Source organism: Bos indicus x Bos taurus, chromosome 8, assembly GCF_003369695.1.
Source record: "Bos indicus x Bos taurus breed Angus x Brahman F1 hybrid chromosome 8, Bos_hybrid_MaternalHap_v2.0, whole genome shotgun sequence".
Lineage (NCBI taxonomy): Eukaryota > Metazoa > Chordata > Mammalia > Artiodactyla > Bovidae > Bos > Bos indicus x Bos taurus.
Genome location: NC_040083.1, coordinates 46,138,720 through 46,165,803, shown reverse-complemented (window position 1 = coordinate 46,165,803; position 27,084 = coordinate 46,138,720). Strand labels below are relative to the sequence as shown.

The window sequence follows — 27,084 nt, the reverse complement described above, 5'->3', positions numbered from 1 at the left end:
TATTTTTAGAATCCCAGCCATGTTTGGGGAAATAGTTGCTGAACTGTAATAGCATGCCTCCTGCAGATACTATATTTGGTCTTCAGATCCCACAAAAGGCAGAATGACCATGTGTTTTTAAATAAGTCTTTAGCTGACCAACCCTTTTTCTTAAAAGATCCATCTGGTTTTGGTTTTTTCTTTTTTAAAAGACCCATCTGATTTAATTCTGCTCTTGGCTTTCACAAGCAACAAAGGTTGAGCAGCTTCCAGCTTTACCCAGCATGAGTCCTTCTGCTCAGAGAAGTCTTCCGTTCTAGGGTAGAGGGCACCCTGTGGTAGATTTGCAGACCTGCAGCCAAAGATTTTCATGGCTGTTTGGGTGGTAAACACCCACATAACTCAGTTCACTGATTTTAGACATCAACATTATTTTCAAATCATTTGGTCACAGAAAAGGGAACGGAGACCTCAGAAGAGACCTCAGAATCAGATATTTTTTAGAATGAGGAAAAGAGAGACCCTATGATATGAGCTCAAGGTCATACAATAGCCAGCTGTAGATCTAAGCATGAAATATCATACTCTGAATGTCTGATAGAGCATATTTCATTATGCCAATCAGCTCATTTTCTCCTTTTCACTTTAGGTATTTTAAAATATGATTATGAAAGACTTGAAACTCTCCAATTAACAGCATAATTAATAGCAGTGGACAAGTATGTCTCTGACCAGCATTTAGAACTAGCTTCCAGTCATTTTGCCTTATGTATGTTATAAACAGTTTTTGGTCATCTGGTGCCAGAACCTGAATCTTACATCAGATGGGACTAAATTTCATGGCTGATGATTGCTGAAACCTCTCCTCTCCACAGGAGATGCTCCCTCAGTGATATCCTTCTCTCTCTTAGCTGATGACCTTATATTTGCCCCACGTGGAAAATTTACTCCACACAGAAAAAAATGAGGAAAAAATACCCTCAACTCCCCACATCTACACCTTCAATCTTATCTTCATTTGCACTCATTTTCACTTCCTTTCCTTTGTTTTGGAAGCAAGATCTGTCTAACTCCAAAGTTCATGTTCCTCTTTTTCTGGGACATAGATCCTGTACAATCCTGACAACTAGTATTGGGGGTTTAAATGGAAAATAAACATGAAAAGCCTCTGAAAAAATGAACATCAGACAAAAGCAAGATGGTATCTAATTCCACACCGAAGTAATGAGGACATAATTACATATAATATTCCTATAAACCTTTCATCATCAGTAAAGGAAATAGGTGTGAATGCCTTCCTCAACATACAATGTGGTTTATCTCCGGTCAACCTTCCTTAGGGAGGACCTGTAGTTAAACACTTCCCTGACCAACATAATGTAAGGACCAATTTATTTATTATGGATGGAGATCAAAATACAGACCTATTGTGGCTACTTGGATGGAGATACAAAATGTCAGTCTTTCCAGAAGACTCAGAGAATGCAATCAGCTGCAAAAAAGGTGAAATCTATGTTTTTGTCTTGACTCTCAAGGGCTCACCCCTGCTCTGTATGAATTTTTCTGGGTCAGGAGAAGACAGTGACTTTAACTAATACCCAAATAATGACTTCACTCTGCTTGTGTATGAACCATAGAGACAGTTGTGTGTCTAATTTTCATTGATTCCCAGGGCAAAGTGGAGATTCTTGATGCAGGGCTGTGACTAAAATCTCATATAATGTTAAGCCCCTTTTAGCTGTGTCATGAATTATTTAACCAACATCTACAATGATGCTGATTTCACAAGCTAGCAAGGGAATGCCCCAAACCCTTCAAGCTAGGCTTCAACAGTATGTGAACAGAGAACTTCCAGATACACAAGCTAAATTTAGAAAAGACAGAAGAACCAGATATCAAATTGCCAAAATCCATTTGATTACAGAAAAAGCAAGAGAATTTCAGAAAAGTATCTCCTTTTGCTTCATTGACTACACCAAAGCCTTTGACTGTGTGGATCACAGCAAACTGTGGAAAATTCTTAAAGAGATGGGAATACCAGGCCACCTTACCTGCCTCCTGAAAAACCTGTATGCAGGTCAAGCAGCAACACTTAGGACCAGACAAGGAACAATGGACTGGCTCCAAATTGGGAAAGGAGTACGTCAAGGCTGTATATTGTCACCTTGCTTATTTAACTTATATGCAGAGTACATCAAGCAAAATGCCAGGCTGGATGAATCACAAGCTGGAATCAAGATTGCTGGGAGAAACAGCAACAACCTCAGATATGCAGATGACATTTCTACCCTAATGGCAGAAAGCAAAGAGGAACTAAAGAGTCTCTTGATGAAGGTGAAAGAGGAGAGTGAAAAATCTGGCTTAAAATTCAACATTCAAAAAACCAAGATCATGGCATCTGGTCCCATCACTTCATGGCAAATAGATGGGGACAAAATTGAAACAGTGGCAGATTTTCTTTTCCTGGACTCTAAAATCATTGCAGAGACTTCAGCTATGAAATTAAAACATGCTTGCTCCTTGGAAGAAAAGCTTTGACAAGTCTAGATAGCATATTAAAAAGCAGAGACATAATTTGCCAACAAAGATCCATCTAGTCAAAGCTATGGTTTTTCCAGTAGTCATGTATGGATGTGAGAGGTGGACCATAAAGAAGGCTGTGCTGTGCTGTGCTTAGTTGCTTAGTCAAGTCTGACTCTTTGTGATTCCATGGACTGCAGCCCTCCAGGATCCTCTGTCCATGGGAATTCTCCAGGCAAGAATACTGGAGTTGCCATACCCTCCTCCAGGGGATCTTCCCAACCCAGGGATCAAACCCAGGTCTCCCACATTGCAGGCAGATTCTTTACCAGCTGAGCCACCAGAGAAGCCCAAGAATACCAGAGTGGGTAGCCTATCCCTTCTCCAGTGGATCTTCCTGACCCAGGAATCGAACTAGGGTCTCCTGCACTGCAGGCAGATTCTTTATCAGCTGAGCTACAGGGAAGCCCAAAGAAGGCTGGGCACCAAAGAATTGTTTTTGAACTGTGATGCTGGAGAAGACTTTTAAAAGTCCCTTGGACAGCAAAGAGATCAAGCCAGTCAATTCTAAAGGAAATCAATCCTGAATATTCATTAGAAGGACTGATGCTGAAACTGAAGCTCCAATAATTTGGCCACCTGATGTGATGAGCCAACTCATTGGAAAAGACTCTGATGCTGGGAAAGATTGAGGGCAGGAAGAGAAGGGAGTGACAGAGGATGAGATGGTTGAATAGCATCACTGACTCAATGGACATGAGTTTGAGCAAACTCCAGAAGATAGTGAAGGACAGGGAATCCTGGTATACTGCAGTCCATGGGATCACAAGGAGTCAGACATGATTCAGTGACTGCACAACAACAGATAGATGGGCTTCCCTGGTAGCTCAGTTGGTAAAGAATCCACCTGCAATGCAGGAGACCTAAGTTTGAGCACTGGGCTGGGAAGATTCTTTGGAGAAGGAAATGGCAACCCATTCCAGTACTCTTGCCTGGAAATCCCATGGACAGAGGAATCTGGAGGGCTACAGTCCAGGGAGTCGCAAGCACAACAGCTGGACATGACTGAGCAACTAAACCACCACCACCATACACTACATAGCAGTTTCCAGTTTCTCAATATTACTAACAGTGCTTGATAAATGTGGTAGGTAAATCTCTGTACATAACTATGATCATTTCCTTATGATAAATCCCTAGAATTGTTTTGTCTAAAAATTTGCATAATTGGGTCTTTCTTTTTGGTACATATAATTTAATTGTCATCTAGTAATATTATATTGAGCTTCCCAAGTGGCTCAGTGGTAAAGAATTCACCTACCAGTGCAGGAGTCACAGGTTTGATTCCTGGATCAGAAGATCCCCTAGAGGAGGAAATGGCAACCCATTCCAGTATTCTTGCCTGGAAAATCCCATGGACACTGTCCATGAGGTCACAAAGAGTGGGACATGTCTTAGTGACTCAACAATATTACATCAATTTACCATCACACTAGAGCCTATGAGAATTTTTATTTCCTTGAATTCTCACCTCTCTATGGCAATACTTTATATATCACATACTTAAATATGTGGGATCCCCTGGTGGCTCAGATGGTAAAGAATCTGTCTGCAATGTGGGAGACATGGGTTCAATCCCTGAGTTATGTAGCTAAATACATAAATATTTAATAAGTGTCTATAACTCATAGATTATATACATATATTTTGGGGCCTAAATGAAAGATCAATTTTTTAATTGATAAATTGAACAGTATGAATATGAATGCAGCTATTAATACAAATATACTTCTTCAAAGTATTATATTTAAAAAATATCTTTATCCATTTGATGGACAAATGTACTGTTTTGCTATTTTTCAGATTTCTTTGGTTATAAATTAAGTTGGACATGTTTGCATATTTATTTTCCAGTAGTAACCCTTTTCTTCTTATTTGCCTGTATATATTCATTGCCCACTTTCCTATTGCTTAGTTCATCTGTTGCTTATTGATTTATTAAAGTAAATTTAAATCTTAAACATATTAGGAGTTTGTCATATATGTTGCAAACTTTTTTTTCTGGCTTGAAATTTGCCTTTCGGACATGTTTATTAGGCAATCCTTACTTGGAGAAAGAAATTAAGGGAGAACTAAATGTCTTGGCTTGGAGACTGAGATGAACTTGGCAGGCCACAAACAGTAATGATGGATCCTTGAGCATTGCATACATTCCCATGTAAGTTGATGTTGAACAGAAAATAGGACTTCATGACCCTTCAGGCTGTGGTGGCAGATGCCATTATGAAGAGGCTTGTAGACTGCCTGGAGAGAGACTTCCACTGGAGGTATGCACTGCAAAGAGAGACCACAAAGTTCCCAGAGAAAGCCATACAAGAGAGGGAAAAAAGATGGGAATATCTGTGCAAAAGTAAATAAGGTGTTCTTCCATGCAGGAAAGCAGAGAGTCTTCACTAATGTGTGAGTTGACAATTTCCAAGTAGTGAATTCAGCTTATACCTAGAGCATATAGCAAATACCTAAATGATCTATGAGTTCAGAAAATCAGAGGATCTCCAGAGAATCTCAATGTGACCATTAAAATCAATATTGTCATCCAAAATACTTGCAAAAAGGTAAAATGGTTGTCTGAGGAGGCCTTACAAATAGCTATGAATAGAAGAGAAGCAAAAGGCAAAGGAGGAAAGGAGAGATATACCCATTTGAAAGCAGAGTTCCAAAGAATAGCAAGGAGAGATAAGAAAGCCTTTCTCAGTGACCAGTGCAAAGAAATAGAGGAAAACAATAGAAAGGCAAAGTCTAGAGATATCTTCAAGAAAATTAGAGATACCAAGGGAAAATTTCATGCAAAGATGGGCTCAATAAAGGGCAGAAATGGTATAGACCTAACAGAAACAGAAGATATTAAGAAGAGGTGGAGATAATACACAGAAGAACTATACAAAAAAGATCTTCATGACCTAGATAATCACAATGATGTGATCACCAACCAAGAGCCATACATCCTGGAATGCGAGGCCAAGTGGGCTTTAGGAAGCATCATTATGAACAAAGCTACTGGAGATGATGGAATTCCAGTTAAGCTATTTCAAATCCTAAAAGATAATGCTGTGAAAGTGTTGTACTCAATAAGCCAGCAAATTTGGAAAACTTAGCATTGGCCACAGGACTGGAAAAGGTCGATTCTCCAAGCCAAGCTTCAGCAATATGTGAACCATGAACTTCCAGATGCTCAAGCTGGATTTAGAAAAGGCAAAGGAACCAGAGATCAAATTGCCAACATCCATTGGATCATCAAAAAATCAAGAGTTCCAGAAAATCATCTGCTTTATTGACTATGCCAAAGCCTTTGACTGTGTGGACCACAACAAATTGTGGACAATTCTTAAAGAATGGGACTACCAGACCACCTGACCTGCCTCTTGAGAAATTTGTATGCAGGTCAGGAAGCAACAGTTAGAACTGGAAATGGAACAACAGACTGTTTCCAAATAGGAAAAGGAGTACATCAAGGCTATATATCATCACCCTGCTTATTTAACCTATATGCAGAGTACATCATGAGAAACGCTGGGCTGGATGAAGCACAAGCCAGAATCAAGATTGCCCGGAGAAATATCAATAACCTCAGATGTGCAGATGACACCACCCTTATGGCAGAAAGTGAAGAAGAACTAAAGAGCCTCTTGATGAAAGTGAAAGAGGAGTAAAAAGTTGGCTTAAAACTCAACATTCAGAAAAAACTAAGATCATAGCATCCAGTTCCATCACTTCCTGGCAAACAGATGGGGAAACAATGGAATCCATGACAGAGTTTATTTTGGGGGGCTCCAAAATCACTGCAGATGGTGACTGCAGCCATGAATTTTAAAGATGCTTTCTCTTTGGAAGGAAAGTTATGACCAACCTAGACAGCATATTCAAAAGCAAAGACATTACTTTGCCAACAAAGGTCTGTCTAGTCAAAGCTGTGGTTTTTCCAGTAGTCATGTATGGATGTGAAAGTTGGACTATAAAGAAAACTGAGTGCTGAAGAATTTTGAACTGTGATGTTGGGGAAGACTCTTGAGAGTCCCTTGGACTGCAAGGAGAGCCAACCAGTCCATCCTAAAGGAAATCAGTCCTGAATATTCATTGGAAGGACTGATGCTGAAGCGGAAACTCCAATACTTTGGCTACTTGATGCGAAGAGCTGACTCATTACAAAAGACCCTGATTCTGGGAAAGTCAGGAAGAGAAGGGGATGATAGAGGATGATGACTGGATGGCATCACCGACTCAATGGACATGAGTTTGAGTGAATTCCAGGAGTTGCCGATGGACAGGGAGGCCTGGCGTGCTGCAGTCCATGGGGTTGCAAAGAGTTGGACACAACTGAGCAACTGAACTGAACTGACTGAAAATACTTGAGAAAAGATTCCCTAAAAATCCACCCATTATGAAATAACAGATTAGGAATTTGGAAGTGTGGAGGGTGCTAGTGTTCGTAGGCTCATAAATAACCTTTGGAATAAATATTTGCCTAAATTAGGAGAAGGCAATGGCACCCCACTCCAGTCCTCTTGCCTGGAAAATCCCATGGATGGAGGAGCCTGGTAGGCTGCAGTCCATGGGGTCGCTAAGGGTCGGACACAACTGAGTGACTTCACTTTCACTTTTCACTTTCATGCATTGGAGAAGGAAATGGCAACCCACTCCAGTGTTCTTCCCTGGAGGATCCCAGGGATGGTGGAGCCTGGTGGGCTGCCGTCTATGGGGTCGCACAGAGTCAGACACGACTGAAGTGACTTATCAGTAGCAGTAAATTAAGCTTATTTATAAGACTATGGGGAAAGAATATCTCAGATATTTCCATGTTGCTGCAAGGATGAATGTGGTAATCCAGCAATATTCCATGAAATTGATTCCTTGGGAAAGTCATGTAAGAATGCACTGGCGAGAACATCACCCTCATGTAAGCTGTGTTAGCAACTACCAGTTGTGCTAGTCAGTCTTTCCAGTCATTCCCCTATAAACTGATGTGAAACACAGAAGCCCAGCAACGAATATCTGAAAGAGAAGGAAAACCAGAGTAGATCAACTCTGCCTTACTCATATTTAAAGTCATTAATAATTCCTGTACTGACAACTGACACTGAGTTTTGCTTGGAAAAACTCAACAGTAGGCTCCTTTCCTGTACTTAGCTCCTCTATCCAATTTCACATTGAAACTTATTCCACTTGACGGTATAATTTTCCTGGCTCTGTATATGGAACTACCTTAATCTGTTCTAAAACGTGTTGATTATCTTGTCAGAAATTAACGATCCTGCTATTTCTACTTTTGACTCAGCTGTCCTGCTTTAATTATGCTGGAACATTAATATCCTGGAGCAGCCATTTCCCAGAGTTCCCAGACATCATGAAATATGATAGGAAATTTATCTTTTCTCATATATCTTGTCTACACATTGGCTTTCTGGTTCCTTAGTCCCTTTATAGCAGGATGTCTCGTTATTAAATAGGCACCTAAATCTCTCCAGAAATTTACTAGACCTGCTCTTCTATCTGAGTGAACTGCTAAGTGTCATCTTTAAAAATTTCAGAACCTTAGATATTTTATATCTAGTGGCATTTCCATTATTAAAAGGCAAAGTGAAAAGGAAGATTTTAAAAGCAGAAATCCAAATCAAAGACTTAAATTTCATTGATGTTTTGCTAAAACAAAAAGATTATTGTGAGAGGAAATAAACAGAGAAAGCTATGCATAGGGATGGTGCTGCATGATATTAAAAAACATTTTTTGACACTAAAATGCTTAAAAATATCTTAATGAAGGTCGAAGAGACTTAGCAGACATCAGGAAACATGTTTTCATTTTATAGAGAGGTGACATGACATTCTGATTTGCCAAATGTGCGCATGCATGCTCAGTTGCTCAGTCACGTCCAACTGTTTTGTAAACCCCAAGGACCAGAGTCAGCCAGCCTCCTCTGTCCGGGGATTTTCCAGGCAAGAATACTGTAGTGGGTTGCCATTTCCTCCCCTAGGGGATCTTCCCAACCCAGGGATGGAAACCACCTCTCCTGCACATCTCCAGCATTGGCAGATTCCTTACCATCTGAGCTACCTGGGAAGCCTCCTGATTTATCATTACTTGAAGCCAAGTCTTCTATTTCTGACTGGGATCTTTTTTGTATAATCTCAATCTAACAAAACTCAAATTAATGACTTGTACAGGATTCAAAGAGGAAGGGACTCTTGAGATGGATTCCGAGAGAAAGGTGATTTTCTCAGGTTGGTTCCTGCAGCGTGATCAATGAAAAATATTTGCTGTTGATAAATCAAAATTCTCCAAGCTAGGCTTCACCAGTACGTGAACTGAGAGCTTCCAGATGTTTAAGCTGGATTTAGAAAAGGCAGAATAATCAGAAATCAAATTGCCAACATCCATTAGATCATAGAAAAAACAAGAGAATTCCAGAAAAACATGTACTTCTGCTTCATTGACTATGCTAAAGCACACTGTGTGGATCACAACGAACTGGAAAATTCTTAGAGAGATGGGAATATCAGACCACCTTACCTGCCGCCTGAGAAATCTGTATGCAGGTCAAGAAGCAATAGCTAGAACCCGACATGGAACAACAGACTGATTCCAAATTGGGAAAGAAGTACATCAAGGCTATATATTGGTCACCTTGCTTATTTAACTTGTATGCAGAGTACATCATGTGAAATGCTGGGCTGGATGAAGCACAAGCTGGAATCAAGATTGCTAGGGGAAATATCAATAATCTTAGATATGCAGATGACACCACACTTATGGCAGACAGTGAAGAGGAATTAAAGAGCCTCTTGATGAAAGTGAAGGAGGAGAGTGAAAAAGTGGACTTAAAACTTAACATTCAAAAAATGAAGATCATGGCATCCAGTTCCATCACTTCATGGTAAATAGATGGGGAAACAATGGAAACAGTGGCAGAATTTATTTTCTTGGGCCCCCAAATCGCTGCAGATGGTGACTGCAGCCATGAAACTAAAAGATGCTTGCTCCTTGGAAGAAAAGTTATGACCAACCTAGACAGCATATTGAAAAGCAGAGACATTACTTTGCCAACAAAGGTCCATCTAGTCAAGGCTATGGTTTTTCCAGTAGTCATGCATGGATGTGAGAGTTGGACCATAAATAAAGCTGAGTACTGAAGAATTGGTGCTTTTGAACTGTGGTGTTGGGGAAGACTCTTGAGAGTCCCTTGGACTGCAAGGAGATCAAACCAGTCTATCCTAAAGGAAGTCAGTCCTGAATATTCATTGGGAGGACTGATGCTGAAGCTCCAATATTTTGGTCACCTGAGGCGAAGAACTGACTCATTGGAAAAGACCCTGATGCTGGGAAAGATTGAAGGCAGGAGGAGAAGGGGATGACAGAGGATGAGATGGTTGATGGCATCTCTGACTTGATGGACATGAGTCTGAGCAAGCTCCAGGAGTTGGAGATGGACAGGGAGGCCTGGCATGCTGCAGTCCATGGGGTCACAAAGAATTGGACATGACTGAGCAACTGAACTGAAATCCTTTGAAGAAGCAGTGGAGGAGTAAGGCAAGGATTTGGAGAATGACAAACTGCACTGGATCCTAGACAGTAACTGAAAACATTTTCCAAAGAGTTTGAATACTAAAGGAATAGGATAGGGTGACAACTTAAATGGATAAAAAGGTGAAAGGAAGGTTTGCTGTTCATTTGTATGATCAATATTTGCTGCAAAGGACTAAAGAAATTAAAGATTTATGAGAGAGAGAACAATTTATGAAATCAGGGTGTCAGGATGGTGAAATCAAATAAACGACTGGTTGGTTTTGAATGAGAAACCAACTGTCAGAGTCAAAGAGATGCAGGTGAGGATTTGGAGAGAAACAAAATTGAAGGGGCTTGTTCTCAATGCCATCATTCTTTTGGGAGATGAACCCATGAGGTCACATCCTAAGAATGACACAGAGAAAATCAAGTTGGAGACTTGTGACTGAAATGGATCTGAATATCTGGGGTAAGGAATGAGAAAGGAAGTCAGTGAGAGATGATCTGAGTAAAAGACTTTCCCAGCAGCTTGGATCCAGTAGCATGGAGGGGACAGTGGAAACTAATCTTATTTTCTCCAGTTGTGCTGAAAAGCTCAGGGCAAAGAAGATGAAAATAGTTGCTGAGGTTCCCAGGGGTTCAGAGAACCAAGGAGGAAGAAGACAGAGGACCTGTGGATAGGAAGACTATGATGTGGAGGTAAGTGCTCCATGGACCATAGCACAGAATGAAGGCTTGAGAAACATGGAGGCTGTGTTGGGAGACAGGAAAAGGATCAGGAAAATCGAAAGGGCTGGGAAAACCTCATATCAGTCTTTGGGAATAGGGAAATGGTGTGATGAAAGTTGTTCCAAAGAAAAGAGTTACAGTTTTTGGTCTTAATAAAAGTCATCATAAAAAGCCTCAAACCAGACTCAGCATATATGTGTCTGTGTGTATCCTTATATCTACTCCAGCAGGTTATTTCTGCTTTTATTCAAATTCTTTGCAGGACCCATGGCACTGGGCTATAAGAGATTGCAGTTTATATGATTCAAAAGCAGAAACAGTTAATCTTCCTTCTTCCTGTGATTGATTTACGTTGTTCTTCCTTGCCATCAACACATTTTCCTTGAAATCTCAGTACCCTTTGAGTACCCACTCTGTTCTAGAAATTGTGTTACATTAGAAATCAAAAATAATAAATAAGATATAGGTCTCTGTTCTCCAGAAGCTTACAGTCTGATGTAAGCTAATGAAGACAGGTAGGTAAGGAGATAATTTCAGTATAATGCATGATGCTAGGATAGTTCAGTTCAGTTCAGTTGCTCAGTCATGTCCAACTCTTTGTGACCCCATGAACTTCAGCATGCCAGGCCTCCCTGTCCATCTCCAACTCCCAGAGTTTACTCAAACTCATGTCCATTGAGTCAGTGATGCCATCCAACTATCTCATCCTCTGTCATCCCCTTCTCCTCCTGCCCTCAATCTTTCCCAGCATCAGGGTCTTTTCCAAGAGTCAGCTCTTCACATCAGGTGGCCAAAGTATTGGAGTTTCAGCTTCAGCATCAGTCCTTCCTATGAATATTCAGGACTGATTTCCTTTAGGATGGACTGGTTGGATCTCCCTTGCAGTCCAAGGGACTCTCAAGAGTCTTCTCCAACACCACAGTTCAAAAGCTAGGATAGTAGTATTTCATTAAAAGGGGCTACACAAGGGGTCTATGTCACGTATTCTGAGAAAACTGCCACCTTACAAAAGGTTAAACAGGGTTCTTTAATGTAGAGCTTACCAGAGTTTCTAACATGTTACTGTGCAGAGCAAACCTTCCTATGTGTATGTGGAAGAGTAGAGATCTAGCATGCAAAATTTCTCCAACTCATTTGACCACATAACCTATTTTCAATAGAACAATTCAAGGGATTTGTACTCCATGGGACATACTCTGATAAGTGTCGACATATGGAAGCACTTTGAGACCCCAAAGTGACCCTTTGTGACCCAATGGACTATACAGTCCATGGAATCCTTCAGGCCAGAATACTGGAGTGGGTAGCCTTTTCTTTCTTCAGGGCATCTTCCCAACCCAGGGATCAAGCCCAGATCTCCTGCATTGCAGGTGGATTCTTTACCAGCTGAGCCACAAGGGAATTCCAACAGTACTGGAGTGGGTACCCTATCCCTTCTCCAGTGGGTCTTCCTGACCCAAGAATTGAACTGGAGTCTCCTGCATCGCAGGTGGATTCTTTACCAACTGAGCTATCAGGGAAGCCCGCTGACATAAAGTTCTTGCCTGGTTAAAGTAGGAAGTCAAGAAACCCCTGGAGTGACAGGCAAATTTGGCCTTGGAGTACAGAATGAAGCAGGGCAAAAGCTAATAGAGTTCTGCCAAGAGAATGTACTGGTCATAGCAAACACCCTCTTCCAACAACACAAGAGAAGACTCTACACGTGGACATCACCAGATGGTCGACACTGAAATCAAATTGATTATATTCTTTGCAGCCAAAGATGGAGAAGCTCTATACAGTCAGCAAAAACTAGACCAGGAGCTGACTGGCTCGGATCATGAACTCCTTATTGCCAAATTCAGACTGAAATTGAAGAAAGTGGGGAAAACTACTAGACCATTCAGATATAACCTAAATCAAATCCCTTATGACTATACAGTGGAAGTGAGAAATAGATTTAAGGGACTAGATCTGATAGACAAAGTGCCTGATGAACTATAGATGGAGGCTCATGACATTGTACAGGAGACAGGAATCAAGACCATCCCCAAGAAAAAGAAATGCGAAAAAGCAAAATGGCTGTCTGAAGAGGCCTTACAAATAGCTGTGAAAAGATGGGAAGTGAAAAGCAAAGGAGAAAAGGAAAGATATAAGCATCTGAATGCAGAATTCCAAAGAATAGCAAGAAGAGATAAGAAAGCCTTCCTCAGCGATCAATGCAAAGAAAGAGGAAAACAATAGAATGGGAGAGACTAAAGATCTCTTCAAGAAAATTAGAGATACCAAGGGAACATTTCATGCAAAGATGGGCTCGATAAAGGACAGAAATGGTATGGACCTAACAGAAGCAGAAGATATTAAGAAGAGGTGGCAAGAATACACAGAAGAACTGTACAAAAAAGATCTTCACAACCCAGATAATCACCATGGTGTGATCATTGACCTAGAGCCAGACATCCTGGAATGTGAAGTCAAGTGGGCCTTAGGAACCATCACTACAAACAAAGTTAGTGGATGTGATGGAATTCCAGTTGAGCTATTTAAAATCCTGAAAGATGATGCTGTGAAAGTACTGCACTCAATATGCCAGCAAATTTGGGACACTCAGCAGTGACCACAGGACTGGAAAAGGTCAGTTTTCATTCCAATCCCAACGGAAGGCAATGCCACAGAACGCTCAAACTACCGCACAATTGCACTCATCTCACACGCTAGTAAAGTAATGCTTATAATTCACCAAGCCAGACTTCAGCAATACATGAACCATGAACTTCCAGATGTTCAAGCTGGTTTTAGAAAAGGCAGAGGAACCAGAGATCAAATTGCCAACATCCACTGGATCATCGAAAAAGCAAGAGAGTTCCAGAAAAACATCTATTTCTGCTTTATTGACTATGCCAAAGCCTTTGACTGTGTGGATCACAATAAACTGGAAAATTCTGAAAGAGATGGGACTACCAGACCACCTGACCTGCCTCTTGAGAAACCTGTATGGAGATCAGGAAGCAAAGTTAGAACTGGACATGGAACAACAGACTGGACATGGTTCCAAATAGGAAAAGGAGTACGTCAAGGCTGTATATTGTCACCCTGCTTATTTAACTTATATGCAGAGTACATCATGAGAAATGCTGGGCCAGAGTAAGCACAGCTAGAATCAAGATTTCCCGGAGAAATATCAATAACCTCAGATATGCAGATGACACCACCCTTATGGCAGAAAGTGAAGAGGAACTAAAGAGCCTCCTGATAAAAGTGAAAGAGGAGAGTGAAAAAGTTGGCGTAAAGCTCAACATTCAGAAAACTAAGATCATGGCAGCCGGTCCCATCACTTCATGGCAGATAGATGGGGAAACAGTTGAAACAGTGGCTGACTTTATTTTTCTGGGCTCCAATGGCACTGCAGATGGTGATTGCAGCCACGAAATTAAAAGATGCTTACTCCTTGGGAGGAAAGTTATGACCAACCTATATGCCATCTATGGGGTTGCACAGAGTCGGACATGACTGAAGTGACTTAGCATAGCATAGCATAGCATACAGCATATTAAAAAGCAGAGACATTACTTTGCCAGCAAAGGTCCATCTAGTCAAGACTATGGTTTTTCCAGTGGTCATGTATGGATGTGAGAGTTGGACTGTGAAGAAAGCTGAGTGCCGAAGAATTGATGCTTTTGAACTTTTAGAGAAGATTCTTGAGAGTCCCTTGGACTGCAAGGAGATCCAACCAGTCCATTCTGAAGGAGATCAGTCCTGGGTGTTCATTGGAAGGACTGATGTTAAAGCTGAAACTCCAATACTTTGGCCACCTGATGCAAAGAGCTGACTCATTGGAAAAGACCCTGATGCTGGGAAAGATTGAGGGCAGGAGGAGAAGGGGACAACAGAGGATGAAATGGTTGGATGGCATTATCAACTTGATGGACATGGGTTTGGGTGGACTCCGGGAGTTGGTGATGGACAGGGAGGCCTGGTGTGCTGCGGCTCATGGGGTCGCAAAGAGTCGGACACACTGAGCGAGTGAACTGAACTGAACTGAACTGGTTTAAAAAAATGTATATTTTTTCAAACTGGCTATATGAAGGTTTTCTCTATATTCATAAATGACTTTTGAAGTTTGTTCTTTAATCTTACAACAGAATAAAGATGTAGATATGGAAGGGTTTACCATGCAGATGTTAATGACTACTGAGCTGATCATTAAGCCAGACCCAGATGAAAGAGTATGTCTGGTTACGCTCTCATTTATGGGCCATTTAACATTTTTTTTTTCAAAAGAAATATTTAATGAGCATGATACTGAGTTTCTTCCAGTGCCTCTAATTAACAGACTACTTAATGATTTTTGTTAAAAGGAAAATTCGTTTCAAGTCAAAAGATATTGCAGGACCTAACATTGGTTCTTTAGTGACCAAGCATAATGTCACCCCAAGGATTTGAACATAAAGGCTAATATTTGTGCTTCATCATTACAGACTTTCTGACAATGACTCTAGTCTCTCCTGACATTTGGCTTTCAGGAAAAGCATTCTGGAGTGAATTGTTCCCTCTCCTCATGACTATCTCTGGTGTGTCAAAGTCTCAATGTAAGTCTTGATTACTGGTCTATATTTAGTAATGTGCTGAGGACAATCAGATCAAGAAAACCCATTTCATAGGACTTCTCTGGTGGTCCAGTGGTTAAGAATCTGCCTTGCAATGCAGGGGTCTTGGGTTAGATCCCTGGTCTGAGACTAAGATCCCACATGCTGTACAGTAACTATGCCCAAGTGCCACAACGAAAGTTCCTGCATGACAGAACGAAGACCCAATAAAGGCCCAAAGCAGCCAGATAAATACATTTAAAAAAAGAAAAATGAAAACCATTTCATGATTCATGATTTTTCAAAATGTTTCTAAAACATTAACAAATATATTAGTTGATGATTATGTAAGCATAGCAGTCTGGTACTATCAAAATGAAGATTTAACTCGGGCTTGATTTTTAATTTAAAGAAAAGTTAAGGTACAGAATTAGTCACGTACTAAAGAGATGATACTTTGGCCACCTCATGTGAAGAGTTGACTCCTTGGAAAAGACTCTGATGCTGGGAGGGATTGGGGGCAGGAGGAGAAGGGGACGACAGAGGATGAGATGGCTAGATGGCATCACCGACTCGATAGACGTGAGTCTGGGTGAACTCCGGGAGATGGTGATGGACAGGGAGGCCTGGCATGCTGTGATTCATGGGGTCGCAAAGAGTCAGACATGACTGAGCGACCGAACTGAACTGAACTGCAAGAGATGATGCCTATGAATCCTTATCAGGATCAAAACCTAGAAAAAAAATCCTGTAGTCTCTTTGTTCAAAAGAGACTAAAGAATTCTCTTTTCTCTCTCACTCTTGCTCTCTCTCCAGCTACATTTAATCAATGCCAATTACGCGCCAGGTGCTACGCTGAGGGCTTTACATGCACCATAAGCCTATGAGGCAGGTACTATTAATACACCCATTTTGTATAAGAAAAGCCAGGCTCAGAGAGACTCACATAACTAGCCCCAAGTATAAAGGCATAAAAGCCAAAGAATCCACAGTCAAGTCTCAGGCATGATGCCATTCTTCCTTCTGCCCCACAGATCTCCTTTGTCTATGTTGAAGCACCTTGAATTTTGACCTTTGGAGCCAAAATTTTGACCTTGGAGCCTTGAATTTTGGCTCCTTGGAGTGAAAGTGATTTCTAAAATAGAACAACTGAGAGTCAATAATAAAGTTTCGGAAATCTTTGGAAGTCTTGAGTTAGGGCTGGTTTCTCCTCACCCGATCCTATACTTTTGACATAAGCCAGAAGAGAGCTAGGAGCATAAAGGTATAGTACAAAAGGCATGGCTTCTGGATTGAAAAAGACTTGGTGTTACCTCTCTGCTCTGCCTCTTAGTAACTGTGTGATGTGGAACAAGGTCCTTAATTTCCCTCATCTGTTAAATGGGAATATACAGCCTTCCTTCCTAAGGTGTTGTGGAACCAAATGAAGTAACGCATGTCGAATATTTAGCATAGCTCCTGGCACATGGAAAGCATTCAATGAAAGTTCCTAGTCCTCTTGGCAGCTGTGACATTATACATAATCCATCCATATGGCTATTTGGCTAGAATGATCTCAGGAAAATTCTTACCATTGCTACTATTCCTTAAATAGAAATATTAATATATATTATGCTATGCTATGCTATGCTAAGTCACTTCAGTCGTGTCCGACTGTGTGTGACCCCATAGATGGCAGCCCACCAGGCTTCCCCATCCCTGGGATTCTCCAGGTAAGAACACTGGAGTGGGTTGCCATTTCCTTCTCCAATGCATGAAAGTGAAAAGTAAAAGTGAAGTCGTGTCCGACCCTCAGCGACCCCATGGACTGCAGCCTACCAGGCTCCTCCATCCATGGGATTTTCCAGGCAAGAGTACTGGAGTGGGGTGCCATTGTAGTTTCCATCAAACATTAGACTATGTAGGGGAGCTAGCAGGGACTTATTAATCAAATCAACCCATTGTCCTTAAAATGGTCTGGGTAAGAGCAAATGTTGAAATAAAGGTAAAGAAGCATCCAGAGTGGAAGCTACCTGGGAAAGCACAGACGAGGTAACATGTAGGGAGAAACAAAAGGAAAGAGGGAAAAAAGTCCTGACTTTTTTACAGTTCTGTGCAGGCTGCCCTCACTCAGCTCATTTCTAGTCTCACAAGCCAACTCCCTGAGAGGTGAAAATAATGTTCATGAAAGCAGGTTACACTAGGAGCAATGTGAAAGTAAGAGATTATTGTTGTTATTATTTTGACTATGCAGCACAGATACTCAAACACATGTACCAAACATCTCTACCAGTGAAAACGGGGCTAGGTGTATTCAAACTTCACATACAAGGTTTCAGCCAGGGAACAGGTATGAAAAGGCAGCCACTCACTCTCGGTGAGTTGGTCCCTGACCACTGGCACTTGATTGGCTTCAGGAATGGGACAGTGAGGACTTGAAGCAGAGGCAGGGAAGGGTTTTCCTCATAACAGTGACATATGTGCAGTGAACTCTGAGCTTAGGCATCCATTTCTAGTAGGATGTGACCCGGGGTTGGTATAACTTTGACTTCTAGAAGGCCAAGGGCACTAAAAGGAGATACTTCACTTCCCTTACAGAAATGCTGTGAGAATTAAATAAAATAAAAGTTGGTGCCCATGCCCCAAGGCACATTTGGGAGCCTCACCTTCCCCAGTTGCAGAAGAACAGGCCTTCCCCAAGACTGGATGGAAATCCTGAGCACCCAGGATTGCCATACCAGTGGCAAAGGGCAGGCTTCTGACAGTCTATAGACCATGGATCAAACCCCAGCTCTGTCACATACCAGCCTTAGAAAGTCCACTCTCATTCTTTTATTTACTCATTTTTCAGTATCATATTTTTATGGGAAAAGAGATGGACAATGAACAAGTGAACAAACAAATGAGAAAATTTCAGATCAGGGTAAATGCTATGCATAAAATAAACTAGGTGATATCTTGTAGAATAATCTGGGGATGGAAAAAGCAGTTACAGACCAGGTGGTCAGGCAATTCCTTTCTAAAAGGAGACACCTGACCAGGACAGTAGAACGAGAACCATCTTGACATAGGATAGGTGGGTGAGGGGACTGCAAGCATGATGTCCCCAATGAAGGAAAGGCCTTGGGACTCAGGAGACCTAGAGAAGGCCAGCGGGACCATGGGGACTGTGTGACCATGTGATCATGGGCAGAGCAAAGGAAGGTGAAGTTCATGAAGGATGCAGGGGCCAGATGGTACAGGGCCTTATGAGCCACAGGAGGGAATGGGGCTTTATTCTAAAGACCATAGGACAGTTTCTGGCAGGAGAGTGGCCTGATCCTATTTCCATTTCAAGATGATGATTTTGGTGGCTGCATGAGAGTGTAGTGAGCAAGGTGGAAGCAGAAAAACCAGATAGAAAGATATGGAGCAATTTAGGTAAGAAATGATGGTGGCTTAGACTAGGGTGGTGGTTGGGGACACAGAAGTAAACATATCTGAGATGTATTTTAGAGGCACAACTGTAAAGGATTTTGTCTGGGGTACAGCGGCAAGGTAACAGCAAGAATAGGACTATATTAACTTTTGGAAACTTCAGTTTCTTCACTTTTCAATTTATAAAGAGCAGCATGGTAAGTATATTTAGAAAACTGTATTGTATATTTGAAAGTTGCTAAGTGAGTAAATCTTAGAAGTTCTTATCACAAGAAAAAATACTCACTAACTATGTGAGGTGATGGATGTTAACTAGATGCACTGTGGTGATCATTTCACAATATATACACCAAACCATTACACTGTGCCCCTCAAACGCATGTCAATCATATCTCAATTAAGGGAAAAACTAAGATTGCAAAGTCATTTAAGTGCTAGAATGGAGATTTGAAAACAGACTCCTCAGTCATTTCTTTTCATTGCTCTGCTATCCTGTCTCCAGAATGATGGAGAAGAGGCCTAGGAGGCCCAGGGAACACTAATCTATTCTGAGGAATGAGCCAGAAAAGGAGTCTCTGCAGAAGGGAAGTTCAAGCCAGTGACTGAATTAACAAAAGTGTAGGCAGAGAAAACTGGGTGTGCAATGGCCCAAGGTGGAAGAGAGCAGTGTGTTCCAGGAACTGATTGCAATGTTATTAGAATGGTGGGAGTAAGAGGCGAGGCTGGGGAGGGGCTGATGTCAGAGCATGCAAGCCTTTGCCCAGAACAGCAACAGGAAGCCAGAGGGTCATTGAAGGGGAGGCTCCCTCATCACCACTATGCTGCTCCGCAGAGCACAGATCCAAGGAGGCAAAGGTGGATTGTAGGTGGGGCTAGCTCTTAATTTCAACTTTCAGAATTAACTTATAAAGCCACAGTTCTCATCCAAGGATGGCCTGGCACCTCTGGGGCCACATGGAAACATGTGGAAATAACTTGGGTTGTTGCTGTCATTGCAGATGTCAAAATCCCAATCATGTAAGGTATGGCTGCCTACAGAGGCAGCACTGTCCCTTCCAAATTGCCAAGGGGACCCATATGGGGAAATCCTGCTATTGGCAAAGCTCAAAGTCTTCACTGGAGGAATAGAAATGTTTTAAGCCATTTCTATGTACAAGCAAATGTATTGCTGAGAAAACTGAGAGGTGGAGAGGGTAAGTGAGGGGAGGGGAAACAGAGGGGTAAAAATGTAATAGGACACGACCTGAAGTCGATGGGAGCAAAAACAGATGATTAGGTGTATCAGAGTCACAAAGGGAACCAAGAGAAAGTTAAAAATAAAAATACCAAAAAATTGTAAGGAGGATGGAGAAAACAAAAGGAAATAGTATAAATAAGCTAAATTTCTTATTTTTTATAGAAGGGAGTCAGCAAATACTGCTAACGTTAATGAATTAAGAAATGAGGCAGAAATAGAATATCTGGAATTATGGAGAAAAACATCAGAAAATCAGGGAAAAAACCTTTAGAAAAAGAAGTAGAATTGCAGTTTGAGTACAGGAGTGGTAAGGGAAACTTTGACTTTTCATTTTATTTCTTCTCTGAAATACCGCATGTATGTTTGTTTCTACCTGTATATGTTACGTATTAGTTTCTTACCTTACTCACTGCTGTCTGTATGCATGTCAAATGGTTCTCTCACTCTCTGAGAAACTGGTTCTGTTTAGCAAGGACCCTCCAAAAACTTCACCACTTTCAGACACGTGTCCAGAGTTTGCTTGTGTTGACCTGTACCCTCTCCTCATCAGCTCTGGGACTGAATTCATACTAGCTCCTTCTGAGGCTATAAGAACTTCCCTGCCCCCACTGGGTCTAGATCAAATTTTCCTGAAGTAGGTGGGTAGGGTTTGTGTGGTTGCTGGGAGGGTTGGAAGTCAGTCAAAGAAGAAAAGGGCAAATTCTCTGGGGCATCCTTAGTTGCTGGGTGGCTTCCTTCCATTCCATGGGAGTCAAATAAGAGCAGGGACTGACACTTAGGAGCAGATAAATTACTAACAACCTATGTTTTGTGAGTAAAGGACGAGGGGCTGGGGGGAGGGAGAATAGAGGAGTCAGGTGGGTAGTGCATGAAAGGAGTTAGAATCCAGCATGGCCTGAACACTTACCCTCCAAACACCAGCTCAGCTGGTCCTCTATTCATCTTTATTTTTCTGTGTCCAGTTGGTAGAACTACTCCTCTATTTTTCTACATAACCTTCCTGTGAGGCAGTGAGATTGCACTGTTTTAGTTGTTTACATATTTGTATCTTAACATTCTATCATCTGTGATCTCATTCTCAAAAGTAGAATCTGAGCCTCATTGATCTTTCTATCCCTTACACTGAACTTATACCTAATAAAGTACGGTTGAATAAAAGAATAAAAACAAATGAAAGTCAAATAAGTGAATGAAATGCTTGTTATACTTTCCCTCTTTTAAAACATTAGCAACAGAGGGTGTGGAGTACTGTAAAAATTTTATTATGTGCATCCCTGATTGTATGGATCAGGCACATGTTTGGTGTGTGAGTGTTACCATAACTACTTGAGAGAGTTAAATAATTGGTAATGGGGACTACCTATTTAGTTAGCATGAAAACAATAAAAGCAGTGCCTATATGAGAATGTGGTAAAACTTCTGTGCTTATATTCTACTATAGGTATCATAAATTGGTTTGACTCTTTTAGAAATCAGTAAGTTAAGGAGGCTGTCATGTCATTATAATCATCATTTTTTCTTGCCTAGAAATGAGGAAAATTTTTTTTGTAAATAGTTTCAAAGATCTTTGATTAATCATTGTGAAGATTTAATCATGCCCTGGTGTGTATTCTAATGGACTAAGAGTAACCAAGCAACATCATGATGGGAAAGGTGTACAAAATTTCTTTGCTAGGAAGTTATAGACAAAGCTATGTTTCTGTCCAAATGGTTATAACTAAGAGAAATTTGGATCATTAATGTGTATGAAGAAAGTTCTACTGTTCTGCTGTGTATATCTTTTCTTCAGGAGCCTAGTTACGAACATGATCAACTGACCAGCCATTCTTCAGTGATATATCTATTGAGCTTCCGTTGTGTGAGGCATCTGCTTGAAGGAAGGGACCTTCTTTCTTGCACAGAGGGTGCATGAGAGAGATCTTATCACCAACTGGCAGGTGAGACAAAACAGGTTTTCCCATTCTAGTTGTAATCTGGGTTGTATTAATAGTTGACAGAATTTATCGTATCTGTTAAGCTTCCTTAAGTTTATGAGCTGTAAAATTCAAGAGATCACAATTTTCTTTTCCATTTCCTTTTCAATAAAGATCTCTTTGTTTTCTCACTTCTATCAATAAGCTTCTGATGGTTCCCTTATGTAAATTCTTTCTGTCTGAGTTGGCTCTCCTATTTTACCGAGCTTCCCCATCCTGTGTTCAGCTAGAGGTTTAGGGTGTTGACCTTAAAGCCTCAATGTAGAACTTTATTCACATATTCTCTCTTTGGACTATTCTCAGGGAATCTAAGAAGTAAACAACAAGCAAACTCCCTATGTGGCCATGATTCCGAGAGACAGAAAACTGAAAAGAAGTGAAGGATATAACTCACACATGCCTGGGAACAGGATGTGAGGGTGGGACTTTCAGCTTGAACAGAAGAAAAACAATGCATCATCAGTTGAAAATAATTAAACAGAAATTCGCTAATCCAGTCCAGTGACTGGAAATTGCAGAAAGATTCTACTGTACCTTGGTAGGCATGGGCTTCCTAAAGGTGATTTCAGCTTGCATCCAAACGCCCCTTGGGGACTCCAGCACAGACCAGATCTTGTCTTGAACCACATGGTTCTCTTCAAAGATATAAACTGCTAGGGTGTCACTCATTTTTAAAAATCCAGAGATGGCATAATAAAAACGCAAACAATACTGCTGGTTTCCTGGAAGTGAGGGACCGTAGAGCCTTCCAATGTAGCCAGGCTGTGATGTAAACTTTGTGTCGGCCAGCAAGAAATACCCTGTGAATAGGACAAAGCTTTCAGTGCATCAGCAATGAAAAACCGAAATAATTCATCCCAGATCATCAAGTGGAAAAATTTGGTTAAAGTAGTGGAATTTTCCAAAAGAAACTATTCTATAGGCTTTAAGTAATAGCATTTAACAAAGTCTGTGGCTTAGGTGATAGAAAATATCTGGGTGACTCTTTTGCTAATAAACCTCCAATTTTAAGGTAACTTCATAAACCAGCATAGATTTCCAACTGCATATGCTCAGGTTTTAGCTATCAATCAGGATGTACACTTTTTTTTTTTTTTTTTTTTGGCCATGCCATGTGGCTTACAGGATCTTAGTTCCCTGATCAGGGATTGAACCCTAGCCCTCAGCAATTAAAAAAAAAATGTAGCGTCCTAACCACCAGACTGCCAGGGAATTCCATAACTTTTCATGAAACAAAAAGGATGAAATCATCTTGTGGTTCTCTATTTTTTAGACAAAGAGCTGACAACTAGACTGAGTAGTACTGGGTCACAGAGAACACAAGGCCCAGAGCAGATTTTCCTATTATCTCTGCAATTATTGTAAGAAGGGGGACCCTTTCCAGGGCCCGAAACTGGGCTCTTGTCTAATACTCAGAAATGAATTGTCCGAGGAAACACATGCTGACAAAGCAAGAGATTTTATTGGGAAAGGGTCCCGGGTGGAGAGCAGTAGGGTAAGGGAACCCAGGAGAACTGCTCTGCTGCGTGGCTTGCAGTCTTGGGTTTTATGGTGATGGGATTAGTTTCCGGGTGGTCTTTGGCCAATCATTTTAATTCAGAGTCTTTCCTGGTGGCACATGCATCGCTCAGCCAAGATGGATGCTAGCGAGAGGGATTCTGGGAAGTGGACGGACATGCGGTGTTTCCTTTCTACCTTTCCCGAACTTTTCCGGTTGGTGGTGGCTTATTAGTTTCATATTCTTATCAGGATCTCCTGTCATAAAACAACTTATGCAAATAGTTACTGTGGTGCCTGGCCAGGGTGGGCGGTTTTAATCAGCGTGCTTTCCCTAACAACTCCCTCCTGAGAGACTTCATACTCATATGGAACTAATAAGCCACCACCAACCGGAAGAGTTCAGGAAAGGTCCAGGAAAGGTCGAAAGGAGACACTGCGTGTCCGTCCACTTCCCAGAATCCCTCTGGCTAACATGCATCTTGGCTGAGTGATGCGTGCGCCACCAGGAAAGACTCTGAATTAAAATGATTGGCCAAAGACCACCCGGAAACTAATCCTATCACCATAAAAACGGAGACTGCAACACGGCAGAGCTGTTCTCCTGGGTTCCCTTACCCTACTGCTCTCCACCCGGGTGCCCTTTCCCAATAAAATCTCTTGCTTTGTCAGCAGATGTGTCTCCTCAGACAATTCTTTTCTGAGTGTTAGACAAGAGCCCAGTTTTGGGCCCTGGAAGGGGTCCCCCTTCCTGCAACACAATGACCAGTGGAGTGGGAGAGGTTGCAGGGTCTGGCAGTCCTTGAGGGGTGAAGGGTAGGGGTGGTTTATGTATTCAGGCAGAGCTTACTCTCTTGGTCATATGTTAAACTGGATCCTAAAAAGCAGGTTTTTAATCAGATAGACCCTCTCAGGTGCTGAATATCTGATTTTCCCCTACTTCTTTTAAATAACATGAAAAAATAGGATCAAGAACCTCCTGTACCACCTGCTCTACCACTCCCATGGTAAACTTAAAACAGGTCCCTATGTCTTACAAAGATGGGGCAGAAAGAAAAAGCCTAATACCTTACTTTTTTTTCCCCCTTTCCTTTTTCTGAGCCTTCTCCATCAATTCTCTTGGGAGCAGTCTTTGGTATACACTTTAGTTTTATTTAATCTGGCAAAAGCTTCTTTGTTAATTTTATGAGTGTTGTTACCGACTGAATTATGTCCCCTCCCCAACCCCAATTCATATGCTGAAGTTTTAACCCCCAGTGTGACCATATTTGGTGATGGGGCATTTAAGGAGGCAATTTAAGGTTAAATGAGGTTACAAAGTCGAGGCTTTCACACCTATGGAACTGGTGTCCTTGTAAGAAGAGGAAGAAACAACATCTCTCTCTCTCCTCTCCCAACCCCTCTGCCCCCGCCCCCATCTCCCCCTGTGCACACACAGAGGAAAGGCCGTATGAGGACAGAGTGAGAAGGTGCCTTGTCCAAGTCAGGAAGAGATACCTCACCAGAAACCAACCCCAGTGGTGCCTTGACTGCGGACTCCCCAGCCTCCATAACTGTGAGAAAATAAACTGTTGTTTAAGTCACCTAGTCTGTGATATTTTGTTATGGAAGCCTGAGCAGACTAATACAGGTAGCCATACACCAGCCAGAGCGATCTTTTTAAGTCTAAATTTAATCCTTCACTGATCTACTTAAAACCTATCAATAGCTTCTCATTTCCTTTATAGTAAAATCCCAGTTGCTTACTCTGGCCTGCCACATCTATGGTCTACCTCCCTTTCTAACTTCACTTCACTTCACTTTACTTTCCTCTCAGTGGTGCAGCCACACTAACCTAATTCCTGGCAGTGTCTGGCTGCTTCCAAACTCCTGGCCCTCAGAGATGCTGTTCCTTCTGCCTGGGCTGCTCCCGTTCTTCCAGCTACAACCTGCTTCTCTGAATCTTCAACCAAAAGGAGGTTCTTTATTCTCTCACAGCTCACTCTTTATTTCCTTCACAGCACACACCACAATTTGTAATCATGAGTCTATCTGTATATATGTTTGTTGTGTTTCTCTTGCCCACTGAAATAATGGTCAGCCAGGGAGGGTGGGATACATACCTGATTTGTTCACTATCATATCCCCCCAGGGGTTAGGTTGGCCAAGGTCAGAATAGGTTTTTATTCTGTAATTCTTTAAGTTTTGCAACCTCTAGGCAAAGAATATAAAATTACAAGTATAAAATTGCAAGGGCCTGGTGAAAGTGAGGGGCCCTGAAATCACCTTCATCAGCTTTCTGTTAAGTCACCCCCATACCCAGTATATAAATATTAATTAGACAGCAACCCTTTGAGAACAAGCCCTTTCCCTCACTCTCTACTGGAGTGGACTTCATAAGCTCTGTCTTTATGAAGATTATGATAGATAATCCTTACATTGGGGGAGCTCGCACTGATTCCTAAGAGCTTCCTGTAGGCCCATCCATCGAGTGCCCACCCAACACTTCCCAACAGCTGTGATAGCTTTTATGTCCCACTATGTATTATTTACTGCAATAAAACACATATAATGCAAAATTTAGCATTTTAACCATTTTAAAGAGTACAATTTAGTGGCATTTAGTACTTTCACAATGACTGTGCAGCCACTATTACCCACTTCCAGAATATTTTCATTACCTCAAAAGGAAATTCTATACCCATTGAATAGTCATTCCCCACCCCCTCTCCCTAGCCCCTGGCAACCACTAATCTGCTTTCTGTTTCTATGGATTTGCCTTTTCTGGATATCTCATGTAATTGGAATCTAATAGGTTTTTAAAGGTACTTCTCTATCTAAAGTGAAGAGCAATTTCCAAAGGTTTGACTACTTAATTAACTGGTAAATACATCTGCTAGCACAGCAACTTGAATTCCAGTTTTGAAAAATGGTCAAACCCAAGATTACCTACTGTCTTTGCTTCTACACAGCTGTCCCCCCACCCACCCTCCTCTTTCAAGCTGGTGTCTTGGTGAGAACAAGTGGAAAATGGAGCATGAATACTAACCACCACCCGCACCACGACATCCCACACAACAGACTCTGCTTTACCTAGGCCTGAAGTGTGGTCTCCTGCCCGATACAGGTTTGGTTTTACTTTCACTCGGGTCCAGCCTGAACCTTCTTTGTCTTGGTAAAAGTTGCAGAGGTCTTCCTCAAAATTGCAGCTTGCTTCTAGGGCACTAAAAGGATGCTCTGAGCAAAGGAGAATCAAAGTTAAAGTAGGCCAAACCCAAGGATCTCAAAGGATGACAAGGGATTGACAAATATGTACACATTTGTACTAGGGGAGCTTGCAGAAGCAACACACAACAAAAATATTTTTACCCTAATGGCATGCTGACAGGTTAGCATCAAACCCACGTTTCAGCATGACAGGAAAACTGTTCTTTTTCTCCCTTAAGGGGTAGAAAGAAGGAGCTCTGTTCACATTCTCTACAAAAAACCCAAAGTACCAGACTTCAAAAGATATTTCCTTTCCTGATGTAAAGACTGAGAGCATTTATTCACATACTTCTTCACAATTCAAATTTCACTCATACAAAATTAAAAAGAAAGAGAAAAAGTAAGGATTTTATAGAATTCTTAATTTCTTTCTGACAGATGTAT

The 27,084-nt window shown here is 41.4% G+C and overlaps 1 protein-coding gene across 2 annotated transcripts in view; it reads right to left on the bottom strand.

The window, feature by feature from the left end:
* MAMDC2 (MAM domain containing 2) overlaps positions 1 to 27,084 on the bottom strand; it is a 171,671-nt gene that overhangs the window by 29,674 nt on the left and 114,913 nt on the right. For both annotated transcript variants that reach the window (XR_003512260.1, XM_027549440.1), the window contains exons 8-9: positions 26,527 to 26,670; positions 22,492 to 22,757 (exon numbers count right to left, since the gene is read on the bottom strand). Coding sequence is in view for 1 of the 2 variants with exons in the window: in XM_027549440.1 (XP_027405241.1) it covers positions 22,492 to 22,757; positions 26,527 to 26,670 (410 nt within the window). In the remaining variant the exon portion in view is untranslated. The remainder of the gene's footprint in view (positions 1 to 22,491; positions 22,758 to 26,526; positions 26,671 to 27,084) is intronic.